Genomic DNA, 21,356 nt, shown 5'->3' with positions numbered 1-21,356 from the left:
TTTAATTTCATAATTGAAGCCAAAAATAAAAATAAAAATTTTCAAAAAAATATTTTGGTTTTTCAACTCATCTACTTTTAAACTAAACTAAGGTAAGTAAACTATTTTAACATTGATACATTGTGTGTTTTGTGCAGTTTAATTTGATATATAACATGTCATAATTATATAATTTTTAGAGCTAAAAATATGTATATATTGATACAGTACAAAATGTGAGAAAAAGTCCCGCCACTTGGAGAAAAAGTAGTTGCCACTGGGAGGGTTAAAAGAGGCAGATGAAAATAATTTTTACTCCATGATACACGTATATACCAAGAACATTAACATTAGAAACATATTTAAATTGTAAAAACAATTAAAAAAGTCTAATGCACAATAAAATAAAATTATTACACAGGTATCACACATTTATTTTGACTGAAGGATAGAACAATGACCATTTACCACACATTGCTCAATTCATGGAAATAACAGGTGTGATGTGTGCCACAACTGAGGAGGCTTTCGTTATAAACACCATAAGAGTCAACTTATTCACTCAGTAAAGGAAATTACCTGTACATACAACCAGTCAGTTAACTTCAGTATTAATGCTGTCTCGTTTACTTTTAGGAATTATTTTACATATTAACAACATGAAATTTTGAAGGATTTAAAATACAATTTTAATTAATTAACCTTTTTTAACATTATGTATAATACGAATGTGAATGGACCGGAAAAATAATTTGAATTATCCAAGATTTCAAATTAAGAAAACTTTGATTTCTCCATTTTTAACTGTACTAAAATAAAAATTTTTTAAATAATACAAAACACTTCATCAACCCTAGATATGATTAAGATGGTTCAAAAGTTTCATATGGTAAAGAGGAAAATAATTTTACTATCAACTCATAATATGTTGTAACAAAATGTCAACGACATAAATCCAATAAAAGTCCTTCTATAAACCTTCTCAATACTTGAGAAAATTAAACTTGACAGAGGAATCTTGGAAACTTCAGTGAATATACTCCTTGATTATTTATGAAGCTTTATGATGAAAAAATATAAGATTTCTCACCCAGAGACAGAGCCATGTAGATTTTCGGTATCATGAGAAAAAGCTACCAGCTTATGTAACATAACACTAATTATTATTTTTTAACCCATATTTTGTGAAATAAGTAAATAGTGTTCTATAAGAGATTGTTGCTAGAACAAGGTTGCTGTTTACATATGAGTGAGATATGTAATCTGCTTTTTGTTCGCTAATAGAAACCAGTATTCAGTATTGAAACAGCACCAAATTAATCTGTCAAACATTTAGTCTGAGGTAAAAGTACAGACCAAAATTAGACAATGAAAAATATACAAAGTCCAGGCTGTGAAGCGGCTTCTCGCCATCATTGAATAGCCATAATAAATTTAATAAACATATTTAGAAATCTTTAAAAATGAAATTATGAACTAGAATAATACATACCGGAACTGGCAAGAGAGAGGTTGGAGCCATGTCGGCTTGGCGGTTTGCTACCGGTGCGGCTCGGTGGTCTACTGTTGTTGCGACTACCCGGCAGACTGCCACCTATGTAACACACAGTTATACTAAAGATATTTAGTTTCACATATTAAATATGTATAAACCATATGTGAAGTATTTCTCCTTTTTTTGCTTAATTCGATTCATAAAATTTATGAAAAAGTCTTTCTTGTAAAAAAAGAAACTGATAAAGAACATGCAAAATTTATGGTTGTGCCACGTTCTAAGATATCTACAAGAAGAACTCCTTTCCTGTCTCAAAAAACAGTTGCCATAATCTTCCATGCCGACAATGATTGAATGCATTTCCTTGCTTTTTTTGGGGAGCGTGTGTGCTCCCCTTCTTATATTGTAATTTGGTTTCGCAATTCACATGTTTTACCCAAGTCTGGTCTTCTGTAATAATTCAATCAATCAGCAAATTACCATCTTTTTTGTAAATGTCCAAAAATGTTAATGAAGCAGCTATACACTGATTTTTATGGGTTTCTATTACGATTTCGGTACCCATCTTGCACAAAATTTATAGTAACCTTACTTCTGTGTAACAATTTCGAGTAACAAACTCGTTGAAATTTGATGAAAACTAAGTGAGAGTTCTGTTATTGTGAATCGGTGGTCTTTAATATTCTCATCAACTTTAGAGACATTTTTATCGGTCACAATGCTTGGCCATCCACTTTGTTTGTCATTGTGCACATTAGTTTGGCCATTTTTAAACCTAATGCACCACTGACGCACTCCACCTTTAGTAATCACATAGTTCACATACACTTCACAGAGTTGGCGATAAATATCAATTGGTTTGTTGTTATTGCTTAGCCAATAAAACAGTATTACTGACCTCACTTAACAGCTTGTGGGATTTTCAATTGAGTCACACATTTTAAACTGCTACTGTAAAACAACAAGAAGCGACAGTAACCTCTCACTAGATAGCCACTGAATGGAGAAACGCCCTCACATAAAAATCGCCGTGATAGTCCCCTTAGCGGCTACAGAGTGAAATGTAATCTACTTCTGGATAGCTCTTGTAGAGTAGGAAATTGACTGGCCAAATTACCAGTAATATATGGTCAGTGTAATGTACAATAACAACAAAAATTAACCCAATATTGAGTCTAGTTCAGAATATAATTAATAAATAAAGTCGCTGTCTGTTATATTTAAATACATTAAATCTATAATAAAAATTAACTTAAAATACTTTTTTTGTAACACTAATAAAATTTAGAAACATATAGTGTCCGAAACGATCCAAAATCTCATCGTCTCCTCTGATGTCGAAACGATGCCAAGAGTTCGATTTGAACTTCTTAGTCACCAGCTTTTTTGGATCTCTTCAAACGAACATAGCTCCAGATTCCAAGAATCAAGACTGACAGCAAGATGTTTTCAGACTACTTCACGGGTTTCAGACGATGCACTAAGAGGAAGGTAAACTGGAGCAAATTCTACATTCACAAAGTTTCAATCGTTCCCACCATAGGTATGTTATATATGTGCATAATCTACAATTTTGTTACTTTCAATTAATATATTACTTAGAACATCATAAAGCTTATCATGGCAACTATTAACATCAACATTTATTTAAAATATAGTATCTTGATGAACAACATTGAAATGAGACAAATCAAAATCAACAATGGTTCTATGCAATAATACGGTATGATCACTGACAGTTTTCAATACAATTAAACAGTGGTCGTTTAAACCTATAGCTGTAATGAAGTTATTTATATTTATTACAAAAATATGATTGATAGATCCAGTATTTTCAGTTATTCTACTAGGGGAATTGATGTGGGATAAAAATCCATCCAAGTTCTGATACTTTTGGATGTCAGAGATGTACATAAATAAATTATTTATATCTCTAAAACTGTTTGGTAAAGTGATAAGTGTATCAGAGGTAATTCATCAAAGAATTCTTGTACTGAGGGAAATATAAATATGAAATGTCTGCAGTTGTAATGATTCTAAGAGTTTGTAAGATTGGAGATGGAGACTTACCTGGGGTGAGGCTGGGGCGTCGGCCAGGGGTAGAAGGTTTCCTGGGGGTACGGGAGTAGAGTGGAGAACTCTCGTTGTCGCTCAGAGAGTCAGGAGTGCCAGAAACACGACCAGAAGCGGCTCTACCCATGGGCACACTGCGCGCACTGCGTTCTCGCACCTGTGCATAAACACCATTTCTTCAAAACTTAAGAACACACACTGCATTATTCTGATCAAATTGTAATTGTTTTAAAAACTTTTCTCAACATCAATCCTCAAAAAAATAAGAAATCAAATCCTCAAAGTTTATTCTTAAATGGTCGATAAAATCAGTATACTCATTATTCAACAATGTAATAACATTAAGATCAAGCTCTTTACCTTGAATTGGACAGCTGATAAATTTAAATTAGAAAAATATTTTTTTTAATATGGGTACTTAATTAATCAACAGAAGTTTTACTATCATAATTTTTAAAGGCTTACTAATATTATGTATTAGTATATAATATTAATAAACTTCCTATCTAATTATTAGTTTAGTTTTAAAAAACGATTCAACACTGCAATAATTTATAGTAACTAAAATTTTCAATGCATACGAAAACAAAAAATAGATTGGATTTTTACTTTATAACTTAAATAATATTATTTAAGTACAACATGTTTTGGCCTTTTCAGTCCTATATTATATTATAACAATGTGGAGACATTCTGGATGAACTTAGATATATTATTGGTTAAATAATGTTGTTCTTTGTCAACCTATATTTGTCAAATTAGAAATTAGAAATTTAAAAATTAATTTTTATCTTTACATATTTAAACTATTTCAACAAGTAGTGAAAGTTAAACTTAGTAAATGAATACAGGACTTAAGAAATAGTTTTTAAGGTAGTTATTGTCTCTTCACATCCATACAGGATGGATGGTCTACAAGGAGTTTAGCAAAAGTTTTTAACATAAGCATAGCCTAAGATGTACATTATTTAAACGAACAACCTGAGCCAAGACAAAAATATTAAACCACCTAGAACAGAACTTACATTGTAAATGTTTCAAACTTTAAACCAGTGTAATTTTTTATAGGGTGAACATTTCGGGTCGGATTTGCGGCATTGTACTGTATTAATTTGATTTGATGTTCTACTCGACCTATGCTCTAAGATTTCCTTCTGACTTCTTGTGAGCCAACCCCCTGATATGACAAAAAAATGGTAGTTACTTCAAAAAGTAGATTTATAGGTGCAATAATGATGTACCAAATTTTGTCGCTTTACCTGTAATCTTTCAGGAATTATCAAGCGTGCGCAGGACTTTTTTACATCCTGTATAAAACATTTTAATACATTTTCTGAATCTACCAGACTTTTACTTTTAAAGACTTTAAAATAAAATTATATACATGACTTTAACATATTTCTTTTTATTCTCTTTATGTATTTTATGAAACCTGAGTAGAATAGGCTTGTAGTATCCATTTGAGACTTGCAATGTATGATGGTTTTAATTCTAATGTAAGCCTTAATATTGTCTATTTCATGTCAAATGGCAATAATTCATAATCAATGATTCATTATTGATCCTTGGCTTCAATGATTAGAGAGGATAAAAGCTAGGTTTAACACAGTTTTTGTTATATAATAGGAAGAGCAGGACCTTTAGAAAGATATTCCTCCTTTTAATCATAGACATTAAAATAAAATCTAAATTCATTTTAGACAAAAATAACTTTATGCTTTAAGGAAAAACTTGTTACTAATCAAAGGGACTGCTGTTCCTATAGAGACTAGGAGTCAACTGATGGTGACATTGCTATGAAGACTAGAATGTTATGCCCATCTTTTAATGGATATACTAGACATATCCTTTCAAAGAAAACTAGAAATACAGGCTACACGTGGTTTCCACTTCATAGATGACATTTTCATGGTTTGGACAGATGGATAGTGGATTCTCTTTAAAAGCTCAATACATTCAACACATTACAGTTCACTCACAGTGCTTCCCATGAAGAGATCATCCTTCCACATGAAAATGTAATAATTGTACAAGGTCAAAGATAAATCAGCATATTCATCAACCACATCCAATATATTCACTTCAATAGATGTCATCCATCCAAGAAAAAAAATCTGTTTAGTTTAGCCAGGTCTTAAGAGGTAAGTAAATTTGCTTTACCGAAAAAGAACTTCAGAAGTACAAGAAAACCATACTAGTGCCTTTATCAAATGTCGAACCCAAAACCCATGGTTGGCAATCTAATCTGGTTATATCAGATATCCAAATAAACAGGTTAGAACAAAATGTTATCACTCACTACATACCACTTTAGCCTACGATCTCTCAATAACATCATCAAAGAAGGCTACAAAATCTTACAAGCTTCTCCCCACAGCAAAGGCCTCTTACTATATCCTCTAACTAGAATGTTCAGGTAACAAACCAACTTAGAACGTAGTTTTTACCCAGATGGATACAAAAGGTATAAGACTATGAAATGCATGAGCCCACAGCACAGTTGTAAGAGCTCTGTTACTCAAGCAGTGTACCAAATTAAGGGCACCATGCTTGTCCCACTGAAAGTTTGATTTACCAAATTGATTGCTAACACTGAGTGCTCAGTACATAGGCCTAGCATACAATATGCGTCTAGCGTTACCAACAAGATGTATAAAAACAAATTCAAATCGAAACTCTAATCCAACACTCTACCAGCCACAACATTATTTTCCTTAACCTATGTAATCTGACCACCAATCCGTGGTGAGGAGCAATCATTCTCAGATCAAACTGAGACAATCGGTCAGCGGACTTCAATCATCTAATGGATCATTGTGTGTATGGAAGCTTACGTAACATAGGGGTAGAAATAAGCAAGATATACTCCAATATACTAATGGAAGCACCTTTCGATTAACCGGCGTGAGAAGGGGCTTGTGAACATACCGATGATCACAAACACTGTTCACGGACTCAACATGGCAACATCATCACCCACATGTTGTCGATCTTCATTCACAGATCATGTCATATAAAATATGATGTTTGGGATTAATTAACTCTTGATTTCGTTCTTGATACGTTTTTAAAAACAGAAACTTTGGTTTTGAAGTTTCCTGGTTCTACAGGGAGATTCCCAGCATATTCCCGGTTTGTAAAATAATCGGCTTACTGGTTTTCCCAGTCGGGTGGCCACCCTGCCTTCTATAATTTCTAGATTCTCAAGTATCGCTCTTAAAGCCAACCACATTTAAAATTGTTGACAAAATAACAATGCAAGAACTTATATGCTAAAAGTTCTAAAACATTACACATTTATTTTGTTATACTTATGGTGCAAATATTTTATTTAATTTCTGAGTTCTTAAAACATGTTTTACCATTGTTAATTCATCACATTCTGGCAAGCACAATCATGAATATTACAAGAACAACTCACTTCTGTATGAATTTACAATTAAACTTAACAACATATAGAAATTATTAAATCCCGAGAACAACATTTTGTTCTTAAAATTAGATTACAATTTGTGACAGTATTAAAAAACACTGTTAATGAATTTAAAAATCTAAATATTTTTTTAATTATTCCGTATTATTATTACTTTAACAGCTCTCATTACAATTTGGCTTTAATCATAAAACTGTTCTTTTTAAGAGACATTGTCTTGATATCAAACAAAGTACCTATTTTAAATCTAGTTGTAAACTAAAGGTCTGTTCGTCATAAATATAAATGATAATATATTATTTCTAAAACTTAACACACATGAAGAAAAGGCAAAGTGGAGTTGTAGATGAGAAAGAAGAACTTATAATGATAGTCTCTAGACTATGTAAAGGCTGTGTGCCCATCGTAAAAGATAAACATTGGTAAAATTTAATTTCAAATTGTTCACGGTGAAAACAGTGGAAGTTAAGGTATAACCTATAAGTGGAAAATTATGTATAACCTGTAGACGTGAACCAATGGCAGCTGATAAAGCAAAAAACAGATGTTATGTTTTTCATTCAATTTAAACATATCAGTTTGGGTTGGAGGCTAAAGAGCTAACAACTTCCGTTGATTTCTGATGTGTGACCCACTTTTTATGGGCCTCAACGTTTGTTGGAGAAATCTCAGCCTTCTTCTCTTTGGTCTGAGCAACGATAATGTATACATGTGTGTGTGTGTGTGTGTGTGTGTGTGTGTGTCAAATAAAATTTGAAGTTGAGTGACAAATCAAAATGTTTAACTAGATCACCTATTAAGACTCATAAATATTACAGAGTGTAATTTGTTTTGGTTCGATAAAAATAATGATGTAATATATTTTCAACTGTTAAAAGGCAAACCACGTGTTTATATGAAATTCATTTAGTTGAGCAATAGAACTGTGTAAATGAAGTTGGTGAGTAATGCAAGACAAATGATCAAATATAAATTTAAAATTGAAGTGAATCAAATTAATTTGATAACCTCAAATCTTGGAGTTATAATTCTACTCAAAAACTTTCTTTCCAGAAGATAGTTTTGAAAAAGTGAATGACTAATCTGACACTAGCACAGTAAAACAAATAAAGTGTGTGCGGTATAAAATTAATTTGAAGTCTCATTCCTAAAACTAAACCTATAATAAGATGTAACATAGCTAATATAGGTAGACACCAGCCAGGTCTTCTGCGGCGGTAAGAGTGATCAGAGAGTATACTCACCCAGTGCCCTGCTGCACACGTTGTCACAGCCCCCACCGTAGGCTGGCGGCCCCCCACCGCCAGCGGATACGCACAGGGCAGCGACTCCTGTTGGCGTAGAGTCTCGAATATCGGCATCAGAATGTTCATTACTTCCTCAGCTAATATAACAGAGCCACACTGAGCCAACTACCGAGAGTCACAAGAACTTGGACTTGATAGGCTCGCTTGTGGCTCCCACAGACTCCCCCCCACCCCCAACATAGGTTGTGTCTAGTGCTGTGGTTTGTCAAGTGGTGAAAGTATCATTGAAATCTTATAATATTCAATTGAAGATTTACAAAACTGATAAATAACTCAAGTACTGTATTTTTCTATTCTTTTATAATAAAATACATTTTTATCGCGATCAACATGTTTATAACACTATTATTGCTTAATGAAAATTTGTGAATTTCTTCTAAAAAAGTACGATTCAAATAATACATATTTTAACTAAATTTTACAAACTGTGAGGTAAACCTCCTAGTAAATAAAAAAATTTAATAATTGTTAACAGACTAAAAGTTATTGTAGTAAAAAAAAAAACTTTGATAATGATTCTAAAGAATAGATTGTCAAAAATGAACAACAAAAAAGCACCAGTTTAAAATTTTGACAGTACAAAGAATTTTGACAACAAAATAAATGCAATTACATGAATTGTAAGCTTACTCTCTATGCAAATGATGTTACAAATTTGAAGAATAATTAGAAAATGAGTTAATTTGGCTATTTTAAATAAAGTTGTGCAATGTTTACAGAACAAAATTATTAGGCGGAAACTAATACCATATCAATCCAATTAATTAAATTATTTACATTCTTGTAAAGATATAACATGTTTTTTTCTACATTGTGAGTGAAAGTGTCTGGTTGTGTGTAAATGTCCCCAAACGTTTGAGAGAGAAAAGCTGAAATGAAGAGGTGAAAGAAAACAGGTGTATATGAAGTAGGGGTGCCAGGTGTCCACGAGTGAAAGCGTTCAAGTCAGTACAACACGGGTGCGGAAGAGAGGAACACATCACCGCACACACTTACCTGTGTATGCGCACAGTTCCGGTCAGCAACTGTCACTTGCACTACACTATACTACACTATGCTACAGTACACTACATGACAACACGTGCTACGACAGGCAGACGCAGGTTAGTCCAACAAACAGCACTCTACATGACTCACTAACTTACATTCTACGGCACCGAGTCATTGTACCAAATGAAAGTTATATAACTTTTATAAACTGTAGGTAAAATTTTAATGTAGGTACCTAACCTAGACTGGTACTTAATCTGCTTTCAATAAATGTAATTTCAGTAGCATAAATTCAATTGAATTAATCTTACATATAATTGATTCCTACGATTGATGTGTTAAAGAATGATAATAGCAGATTCTATAAAGAAATAACATTGCTGTCAAGATGCGTTTTGATGAACCACTACCTCAGAATGTCAAATATTTTTTAAAAATTTGGAAACTTACAAGCTATACATTTTAAGATATTAATAAAAAATACCTAAGAGGATTATTGTAATACATAAATAATTATTGGGTATTTCCAATTGAAAATCTCTATCTGAATAAAATGTGGATAATCTGGAAACTGAATACTTCTACTGGCACAGCTAAGTTACAAAAATGAAAAACCTCTTCTTAAGTTTATTCTAGATGATAGCCCTTTTATGTACAAAATGTATGTAATATTTTGTCATATGCCATCTTCAGATTAAATATTTTTATAACACATTGTGATTGAGGATTGTTTTTGCGGTAACCTTGCCTATCTGTCGATTTTTTTACTTTGAAAACAATTTAAGTTTATTTCAGCTAAACTTGTATTTTCAATAATTATTTATAGTCTAAAATCGTTTATCTATAATGATTGATATGATAATATTTCCAATTTCCATATGTTTATAATATTTTTATTTATGACATCAATCCCCAGTACTTAAATTTTAGTTTCCATTGTCATCTACATCCATAATACATTTTCCATGCATTATAAAGACATAATCAGTAAGGTTATAGCCTAAAATATTGTAAAAATTTGAGATACTTCAATGTATAAGATAATTTTACCAATAGACAAAAAATATATTCTTTGAATAAATCATTTATAAAATGACTATCTTATCAAAATGAATTTTTCAACATGATTAAGCCTGTGGTTACCTTGGTGATAGGCCCTGCAGAGCCGGAGCTGATCGAGACGGAACGCTGTGATGCAGGGCTCGGCTTGGGCTTGAAGGCAGACATGCTCTGAGAGACGCCCTCGGCCAGGATGAACTGTTCCCGCAGCTCGATGTTGGTGCGACCCTTAGCTGGGAGAGGATGGGGTCAGTGGCAGTGGGCGTGCGTTGTGTGTGCCCCAACAGTACTCCCACACTAGCTACTGAGCAGTGCTCGAATCTCTTATAGTTCAGGGCTTCTTTTCAAATAAATTGCAATAGAATCTCCCTTTCAATTTGATATTTATAAAATAATACCGTTAAAAGATTACATCGCACTTTGAAATATATTTTTTGAGTAATCAACCACTTAAATTATCAACCATATAATAATTTTGAACAATAGTTTATTTCAGAAATTTTAAATCCTAGACTGGCTTGAATCTATTCGTTCATTAACTTATTTATGAAAAAGTACACAAAATATCGGTGCAACAACTCGATAATTAATTATTTTAATTTTATAGAACTCACTTGTGACAATTATTGGAATTTGATTTATTTTATAAACAGCAATCCAACGAACGAAAAGATAAAAAGTAGTAGTTTGAAAAATGAAATGTGACAAAACAAACTAATTAAATATGAATTACTGGAATAAATCTTCTTCCATTAAAAAATAGTTAATAATATAGTGGTCAGATAACTGTTTGTTTAATTTATTTCAGTTTAGTAAATCACCAAATTTTTATATGCAGGAATATTAAAAACATTAACCATTTGAAATAATACTAGGAGTACTGTTGTTGCAACAAAATGTTGATAATAAAAGCAAATAAAAACAGCATGCTGAACACAATTTGACTCACAACTAAAAACAAATTCAAAGTCACTAAACTGTGTCCAGTGAAACTCAATGCATTCCGCAATCAAGAGTGTACACAATAAAACTAATTTAAAAAAAGAAATTAATAACGGAAATAAAAAGTTTACACTAACTAAAGAATGCATTCGTTTTAAAATATACACTATAATACAACAGACTAAATCTAACAGAGATCAGCCAATGTGTGGGTACAAAACTGAAAACGTTAAAAGCCAAAACCAAATTGTTAGTTGCTAGGCCTACCATGCTACCAGAACCAAACGTAAAGTACTAACCCCGTCGTAGAAGCCTCTGTGCGGAGATGCACCTATGTTACCATACACATGCTGACTTCTGCACTTCTTTATTGTTAAAACAAGAGGGGACTCAAGATAGGATTTAGGAAGGATAGAAGAGTAAGATGTGATGATAACTAATTTGATCTGCACTTGCCAAGACACTAAGAGTGTGAAAGGAGCTTAATCAATTTAGGATCCAAAATGTTTAGAAGAGCTGATTTGGTAGGATAATTGTTACTACAGGTAGAGTGCAAAGGTTTTTATATTAAATATTTTGTACAAATAAAATCAAATGGTGACATAAATACAATGGGAGTAATTAAACTTTTGGAGATGAGTGTGTTCAGCATTATAAACTTTCCTTGCATGTAATGTGTTAAAAATTACAACATGTTAACCAAAGTGAAGAAAAATAACAGATTATGAACAGCAAAAACCATGCAATGTGGAAAAAATTACTATAAAACATCATCTTGTTACAAAATATTAAAGAAGTGCAGAGTTATTTTGGATTTCATGCAAAGTATGAGTCAACTATTGGTTTGAATGAAATGAAAAATACCATTATGTTTTACTTCACAAATTGTACCCAAAATCAGTAAAAATGAAAAAAACTTTGAGTTGTATTTTTTAGAAGTTAAATGGGACTACTTTTAAAATTCTATAGCCATAAATTTGTTTGGTCTTCAACCATCTCTAATATAGAATGGTATTGGTGAATTGAACTATAAAAATAATGGGTTGATTATGAGGAGTATTAAAGTAAGAATATACAATATTTTCTGAACGAGTTGTGTAAGGTGGGGCTTGTATTGTACACATTTCTCATGACATGTGAGTATCATACAATCTGTTCTAGATCAGTGCAGTCAGCGTCATTGCCTTGAAAGAGTAACTTGAGTGCAATACAGTAAATATTTTGTTAAAACTAGTTTTGATTGTTTCTAATGTTTAACCATGGTGAATATAAAAGGTTCTCTACATAATTTGTATTGCCAGTTTGTTGTCTTTTCATGACTTCAATCACTGAAATAACAATTTATGGAAGTTATATTTTATTTTTAGTTAACACCCGGTTAATTGATAATAGTCCAAAATATGTGTAATCTAGTTTATTGTCAAATGCACAAATATCAACGTGACCCTTCTTATCCCCAAATTTCAAAATTCATTCAGTCAACCTCAAACATAGTCTAGATTACTTACTAAATCTCTTTATTAGTCAATCATTGATTTTTACCTTTAATTAGATCATTTTGATATTTCCATCATTTAGTGAGGTTACAGAAATTTTAGAATGGCACGTGTAAAATCATCAATAATTGACATATGTTCCACTAGTTAAATTAGTTCCATTAATTATTTTATAATTGTATAGTAACTTATCTAATATTTCCTACATTTTTTATTTTTGCTACATTCTTTTTTTAAGGAGTTTGTATTTATTTTATTATACTGAATGCATGTAAATCATCTGGAAATAAATCACAATTCTTTAAATATCACCCTATTTTAACAAAGAAAACCACTTGTACACTCCTGTTTTTGCCATATTTGAAAACCATTTCCAACATTACAAACATTTCTTTGACATTTTTTCCTATTTAGGAACCTAAATTCACAGTAATGTGCATTAAAACAGCTTTTCCAAAAAGATTTGTCTTGATCAGACAGGGAATCTTTCTCGGTGACACCACAACCTCATCTAGCAGATGAAATATGTACCACACAAACTCCAACCAGAGTAAGTTAGTCTAGTAAATTTATAATAGCCTCTTAAAGTTTTTTCTTTAGTTATACAGCTTACAGTCTGTTTTAATAAAACCTATTATTGTAGTATTTGTAGAGCAAATTACAACAAACAATTTTAATTTAGGTTTTGTGCTTTTTTTGTTAATAATGTGTTCAATAAGTTGTTAAGCGTGAGTTTAAAAATGCCAACATAGCATTGCTTTGTATTACACACAGTATTTAACAGCACACACATATGCTGTGCCATACTATTATATAGACAGTGAGATTAATTATTATAATTTATTCTTAATTTTATGTATAAATATGACTTTTTTGTCAAAAAATACTTTTATAAAAAAACCATGTTAATTACGTAAAAATATTGTAAAAACTAATTATTTATGATTGATGACAAAAAATAAAGTAAAAAATGAAAGGGTCCTTTTTCTAAAAGAAACCACATTCTTTTGTCAAAATACAAAGCCAGCAAAACTGGGATGCTCGGAGAGAGTTTCTATTTACACATGAGCTGGAGGATCCCAAGCGGGCACCACGGCTCATGCTCCTCGGGCACGAAGGGGTTGGGTATCGGCAACATCTCGACTGTCATTCCACAACACCAGACAGACGCATGCAAACCGAGAAATGAATGAATGTAGTGAGTGGTGGTGGGGAGGGGAGAGAGGGAGGAAGGGGAGGACAAACAGCATTAATCTTCTTTCACCACTTACAGACCCAACTGTGCCCTTGTTACTGTATTACAAAGATGATTTTATATGATTTAAAATAAAAATGAACCATGTATCAATATTTCTATATTTTTAACCCTATCTTCATTGTTCTTTTTTAAAACTTAAAACAATCAGTGTCAATGTACATAGATTTAACAAATTAATTAAATGGTTTCATAGCACCAATATTCATAAAATAAATTAGTTCACCAAGATTATGTATTTAAATAAATTTGATAGATTAAAAATTACTAAACGCAAATAACATACTGAATTACATTGAATTTAACTCAGGAGAAAATACATTTTTCGTTTGGTCAACGATCCTTATCAATTTGGACAGATCCTTATCCAATTTAAACCAACTTAACTAATCTGATGATTTTAGAATTTAAAAATTCTTTCTTTAAAAATGTAAGATTTTAAGTCTACTATCCTAACTAAAAAGGTGAGATTCTCATAATTCATATTTTAGTAACCAAGTTACTAATAAGGCACAGTTGAGCTGTAGCACCTAACCTAACCTAGCCTACGGTTAGTCACACACAGAGATGACCTCTGGGTCGCAGGAGTCTGTAGGAAGCCCCAAGTCAAGCAAGTCCAAGTCTGCAATATTATCCTGTTAAATATAATAGGCCAAGCCAATAAATTATTAATAGTAATTTCTTTCTAAAACAATATTCCAGTTGTATTTAGACAGAAACACAGTTCCTTTATTTGCGCTAGTGTTATTATTATTGTTATTAGGCATCTGTTATTTCATTATTGTGTTCACAATTTTGATACAAATATAAATAAATATTTGTGCAATTCTTCTAGGTTATTCCACTATATTCTAAACTTTAAATTTTACTTTATAGTCTTTTTATAGTTTATTTCAACTAAAAATATACTTTGAATTTAGATAAAGCAAGACTTAAAACAAATTTACATTGGCTTGACCATTAAATACAGTGCAAAAATACTTATTCTATAAGGAAAGTGTGATTTCAGTAATAAACATGAGTATATTAGAAATTACAGTGTTATTATAGAGTGAAATCCCCATTTATTAAATGAATATCTCAATAATAAAATTAATCTGAAATAATTAATTCATGCACCAGAAACAAATATTACTTATTACTGAAGCTTTGTTTTTCATTAGACTTCAAATCAGTTTTGGCCGTGAACATTATTAACTAACGAATTAGTAGATGATCGTTCCAATGTTAATTGTTTAAAATATTACACATTAAAGTAAGCTGTCTCAATATTGCTTTGTGGCTTAAATTATAAAATAAACTGTCTTTACAGAATTAAAATGTGTTTTGAAAACAATCAATAGTAATTTAAAAACTTACATTATACATATTTATTTTATGAATTAAAGTAAGTCTACGAGAGTGAACTACCCGTGAGGTGTCTCTAATCCGGCCCAAAGAAGCTTGCCACTCTAAGTGCATTAATAGACCCGTGATAATCTAACCTAACCTAAGTTGGAATCAAATTTTTAGTTCAGATTAAGATACATTCAACACTATTTTAAATTAAGGCAGATCTTGTCATCTTGTGACTCTAATTTGTTGGTTAAATTCAATATTTGAAATTAAATTTGAGAATTTATTTAGAACATGGTTGTTTAAACTTTTCATTATTCCAATCACTATGAATATAAAATATACAAACAACAGGAAACTGCATGTTCTCAACATAAAAAAATGTTAACAATTAAAAATGAAAAGTTTTGATGTTAAATAAAAGAATTAAAAATTAAGAAATCAAAACTGGAATAATATATGAACAAATAATTCTAAAGATATAGTAAAATTACAATTTAGCTATTTTAAGTTTATTTATAGTTAAAAATGTACTTGTAACTGTACAAAGTAAGAGCAGACGAAGAAAATTTGTGTAATGATAATTCAGAACTTGTCCAGATAATTAAAAAATAAGCTCCAGGCTAATACAAATGATGCGTGGGTTACAGACCCACTAATTAAGTGTGTTCTTTGATATGATTTTCCTGTAGATTTCTTGTATTACGCTTAGGCCCCCACCTCTTCTGCTCTAGAATTAACAATATTAAGACAGTGATGAATCCCGAGAGGCAAAATATTGATTCCAACTTTATTTGTTCCTGACCACGAACTATACAGGTGCTGCCGTTACCTCGACACGGGTCGTTCTTGATGAGGAACTCGTCAAGGGCCACCCATCCGCCTCCGACCCTCACCATCACAGTAGAACGAAGAATTCGGACCAAACGCAACTTCTGGCTATCACCGAACTGTAACAGGCCAGATTATATAGATTAATTATGTCTTCCTGTACAATAATTAGATTATAGAAATCTTAATTTTTTCACGTTAATAACATAAAAAAAACATTTTAGGTGTCTTACATTACGTTTATTATGCTCAGTGTGAAAATTCATTTAATACTATTACTTAATGACCAGAGAAACTAAGGTACCAAGGCTCCAACCATTTATTTAATGGTCTAAATGTTTTGACTGACTGATGTGTAATCAGCCACAACACATACTGTTGTGACCATCTCACTATTAGGGTACAGACATTCCATCTGCATCAAAATATAATGGTCAAAACTAATTGTCTCCAATAACCCTAATACATGGCTCTGCTTTGTTATCACATTTATTATCATACACATTTTCAGTATTTTAGTATTTAATTAATGTTATATACAGTAGAATCTTCTGTTATATTGCAGAATCTTCTGTTATATTGCACAATAAAATTATCTAGAAATAACAAAAATGAAAATAAAAAAGACCCTGTACACCACTGCTATAATGAAATCTGAAATCTGAAATTCAGAATTTAGTGGAGTGATAAGTGTAGTGAGGCGTTGTGTGTTTTAGTACGTAATTGAACAAATGGAATTGTGGTGAACCTGTAAAACCAAAGTCAACCTGACTATTGAAAGGTGATAAACTACTTCATTGCTATTTTATTTTTAAATTTATTATTGAATAAATGTTGTTTACTTTTCACCACAATTTATTATTGAATAAATGTTGTTTACTTTTCACCACAATCAGGAAAATTAGCTTGAAGTATTAAGTATGAGAATAACAATCCGAACAATAAAAGCATACTTATAAAATACAAAATATTGAGACAACAGAGACGTACACAAAGAACCAAAATGGATATGATAAACAGAAAATACTTACCCTGTATTTCCCTTCACCGACTTGGAACACTCTGAATTTCTGTCTGCAAGTACAGAGCATGACGAGTCGCTTGACTTCATCGTGGATTTTCTCTGCCTCTGTCACTGGTTTCTTCTCTTCCCAGTCGGGCCTTAGTGCTGCAATAAACTCCTTCCAGTCAATGAAGCCCTCGCTGTTGTGGTCAAACATATCAGCCACTGCGTTCATCTCCATCTTGCTTGTGTCGAATCCTGCACAAAAAAGGCAATGACATCAAAAAAATAAATTTTTGATAGTGTAGAATTAGGAAGAAACAGTGAAAGATTTTATGAAAAAGACAAGTTAAATAAATATGCAAAATTTCATTCTAATTATACATTCTACAACAGCGACAAAATTACTGATCTTCCAGATATGACCAAAATAATTTTCAGAGTAAACAAATAAAATATGCAGTTGTATCTCAAAATTATAGGGAACTGATATAAAAATATGTCCCAGATAATTGGAAAGGATGCATTACACATTCAATGCAATTGGATCGATCAGTCACGAAATTCTATTTTCCAAATACAATGACTTACTTGTTTTGATGATGCCATCTATGAAATCCTCTCTTGGAATGAGACCATCATTGTTCTTGTCCATCTTGCGGAAGAGATCTGTCAGGCGAGATTTCTTGTGGTTCATGAACTTGAGGAACTGCAATACAGATTGTTAAGGTTAGTTGTATCTGCCAGAAAAAAAACACTTTCAGTGCTGCAACCTTGTTGGGCAAAATATATTTGTGGAAATTTACCCAAATAATAATTTTAGTTTAATTTCCCTTTGTAAATGTTAAATACATTAGAATTTTTCACTGCTTTGCACAGTAAAATTATACAATCTAAAAAATAACAAGAATGAAATTAAAGAAAATATAATATACAGTAGACTCCCTCTGGTTTTCAAATTCATTGAAATAATAAACCACCCACAGGACATTCACACACGGCAGAAATCAAAAGGACTTGATTTTTTTTATTGCATTTCCGGACAAAACGTATAAAATCAGTTCAGTTGAGGTTGTATTTTGTTTGATGCGTTTCTAATATGTTTCGTGTTAAGTGTCTGCAGGAAAACAGATTTTTGAAAATGAGTAATAAGCGTAAACAAACAACAGTGAATATGCAAGATAGACTTAATATTTTACAGTGCTTAGATAAAGGTGAATCAGTGCAAAACATTTGTAGGGATTCAATGTGGGTACATTTCATAAGAGTGTGTGGGAAGAAGCTCTCAGCATCTTAAAATTCCATTACTCTTCAAGTAAATAATCAGGAAGAAAATGAAAATGTTTTGGGTAACAGAATATTTTTGGAGATCTGCAAACGTTCAGAGATACAAATAAAAATCATTAACACAATAGTAATTAACATTAACACATCAGCTGTTACTGATTTCTTGTATAACTGAAAATGGCAAGTTTTCAGTAAAATCCTTTTTCCTTCACAATCCTTCCATCTTAAAACAAACTTTAAACAAAGAACTTTTGTTAATTCTTATAGAAACTGACCCTCTTGCGCCACTGGTCCCACGAGAAGTTCTTGACCTTTTCCAGCTCCTCCAGGTACTGGAGACGCTCCTGGAGCCTGCGCTGGCGCTCCCATGCCATCAGCCACACGTGTCTCCAGCGGTCCCACAGCAAACGGCAGCGTGGGTTACGGAACACGGGCTCAGCCCCCTTGCTGCAACCATGACAACATGACTCCTCTGCACTACACAGCTACAGTTTCTCTCACTTCACAATTGACCCTTGTTTTATTGAAAAACAAAACTACCTTCTAGTCTCAGAAATCAATTCTCAACATCACATTTTACTAAATTAACATAAACTTAAAGATTAAAATTTATTTATTTTAACAATTATTTTTGAATAATTGTATGATAATTTCGAAAATTATCATACAATTATTAATTTTTAAGCATATGCATTTGAAAAACTAGCAATGTTTTTTCTATAAATGTTGACACATTATAATTTATTGAGGTAGCTGATGTAAAAGATACTTTTAAGAAATTGTTCTGAAATAAGAAAATAATAAATAATGAACTGATAATATTGTCAGTCATGACAAGTTATAAAATTTATTAATACAATACATAAAATTCCAAATTCAGTATGAATTATTTTTTTATTTTACCATTATACCTCTTTTGATATTATCAGTTTAGAACCTGAGAACAGAACAAATCTGTATGAATAATTCATTACAGTTTAGCACAAATCGAATAAATGTTTACTCATTAAATTTGTTAAAAAAAACAAACCGTAAATAACAGATTAGATACTGATTAAAATTTAAAGCTAAAAATGTAAAATATAAATGTTTTGAAGCCCAAAAATACTAAAACTAAAATAACACAAAGAATATCAACTACAAAAGAAATAAACAGCTGACTAGTGCTGAATTACTCAAATTCAGCCTACTAAATGAGAAAAGAAGATTACAGAAGTGCTAATACCCAAGTCTCTCTAACATTAAAAAGACAAGCAAAGTGTAAAAGAGCTAGGCACAACTAAACCAAGTGCATCGATTCAAACAAACAACCAAACATTGATTGATTAAGGTTTAACAAACAATTTGAAAAAAAATTGAAGCCCAAGTTCCAGGATTTCTCTGCAATCATATTAATTTAGGATTAACAGACAATTTGTAAAAGTTTAAATCACTTAAACTTGTAGGGTTACACTGAAATTATAGTAAAATTTAAAATCTACAAACCAAATGTTAAATTTTCAATGTACACAAAAGGACTAACCATTGGTTATATATATATACAATAGTGGTAGTAGTTTTGTCCTCTACCATCATTTAAATTTTAACATCACTACAAGAAAAAGCAGAATTTATAAGACAATAATAATTTTATGTTATTTTGTTTGCCCTCTTAATTTTGACACTTTACCTAGTTTTACTCTTCGCAAATAGACAAATTTCTAATCTGGGTTTAAATTATATTTTACTGTCTACTTTACATTCATATGTGTTGATAAGTTTCTAGAATTTTTCTAATCTTGGGGCTTATAGACTAACTGTGAAGGTCTCATCATAGAACCTTCAATCAAGCGTTGAAGATGTGAGGTTTATGTTGATCGAATCATAAAATTGTCACTACATTTGGTGCCAAAGTGTTGAAATGTTTAAAAAGTTCACACTATTAATAAATATATGACATAAAACTTCAATGAGAATTATTTCTGCCTGATTTAGATTTCTTGTTTCAAATAGCTCAATTATTGTTGGTTTTTATCTACTAAACAGAATTTTGGTGATGTCGGAATCAAAGCACTTGCACACTAAATAGAGATGTGAGAAGAGAGTTGACCCACCTGCCCTTGGGTGGGAACCGGGGCCCGATATGTGGCACATTGTCGGGCATCCTGTCCTTGACGACGCTGGCTCGACTGAACAAACAAACACAAGCATGCCACTACGCCCACTCTACACTCTGGCTAGTACTAGACTACTGCTGGCACTGGTACAAACACTGAGACTTCATTACTCAGAACCGATACTCAGAATATGAAACATTTAAATGAAAGTTATTCGAGTAATCTATACAAACGATTTAATTTAATTGACTGATCAATGCTTGTCACTATGACAAGATTAATATCAACTAATAGACTTGTAACTGTAAAGAATTGGTACAAAGAATTAGGTAAAAATAAATGAAAGTTGAAATTCTTCATTAATGTTCAGATGTTTATTCCACACGCTTCATTGTTGACAATTTAAATCAAATCAAGTTTTTGGACAGTTTATTTGGACGCAAAAGTGAATGGTCAACAATACATGATGAAATTATATTGGTATTATAAAGTATACTAGTAAAAGTTAAAATATTTAAAATGCTGGAATAAATTGTAAAATTTCACATTTTAATCATATTTTATATTACACTTCTTAGAACACATTTTAATATCACATTTTTAACATGATTGGTATTTTCAAATATCTATTAAGAGTTAGTTGTAGTTCCATATTAACAAAATTAAACCCAAACTATATTACTCCCATATTTTTGGTTTTAGAGTATTGGAAGATGTATAATTGTAAAGAAGTGATTCATTTGCATCAAACGTTTAAACAAATTAACTGCTGAGA

The 21,356-nt window shown here is 31.5% G+C and overlaps 1 protein-coding gene across 35 annotated transcripts in view; it reads right to left on the bottom strand.

The window, feature by feature from the left end:
• LOC124367590 (dystonin) overlaps positions 1-21,356 on the bottom strand; it is a 389,529-nt gene that overhangs the window by 9,479 nt on the left and 358,694 nt on the right. For 27 of the 35 annotated variants that reach the window (XM_046824584.1, XM_046824679.1, XM_046824550.1 and 24 more), the window contains 8 exons: positions 20,579-20,653; positions 18,761-18,932; positions 17,790-17,907; positions 17,227-17,456; positions 16,197-16,314; positions 10,421-10,569; positions 3,545-3,704; positions 1,472-1,573 (listed from right to left, as the gene is read on the bottom strand). In XM_046824584.1, coding sequence (XP_046680540.1) covers positions 1,472-1,573; positions 3,545-3,704; positions 10,421-10,569; positions 16,197-16,314; positions 17,227-17,456; positions 17,790-17,907; positions 18,761-18,932; positions 20,579-20,653 — 1,124 coding nt within the window. Of the gene's footprint in view, positions 1-1,471; positions 1,574-3,544; positions 3,705-8,224; positions 8,365-10,420; positions 10,570-13,801; positions 13,918-16,196; positions 16,315-17,226; positions 17,457-17,789; positions 17,908-18,760; positions 18,933-20,578; positions 20,654-21,356 lie in introns of those variants that run through there. The other 8 variants (XM_046824653.1, XM_046824710.1, XM_046824721.1 and 5 more) reach the window with 3 other exon arrangements.

This window comes from Homalodisca vitripennis, chromosome 1 (genome assembly GCF_021130785.1).
Source record: "Homalodisca vitripennis isolate AUS2020 chromosome 1, UT_GWSS_2.1, whole genome shotgun sequence".
NCBI lineage: Eukaryota > Metazoa > Arthropoda > Insecta > Hemiptera > Cicadellidae > Homalodisca > Homalodisca vitripennis.
Note: the sequence above shows the minus strand (reverse complement) of the source record. Positions and strands in the feature narration are given on the sequence as shown.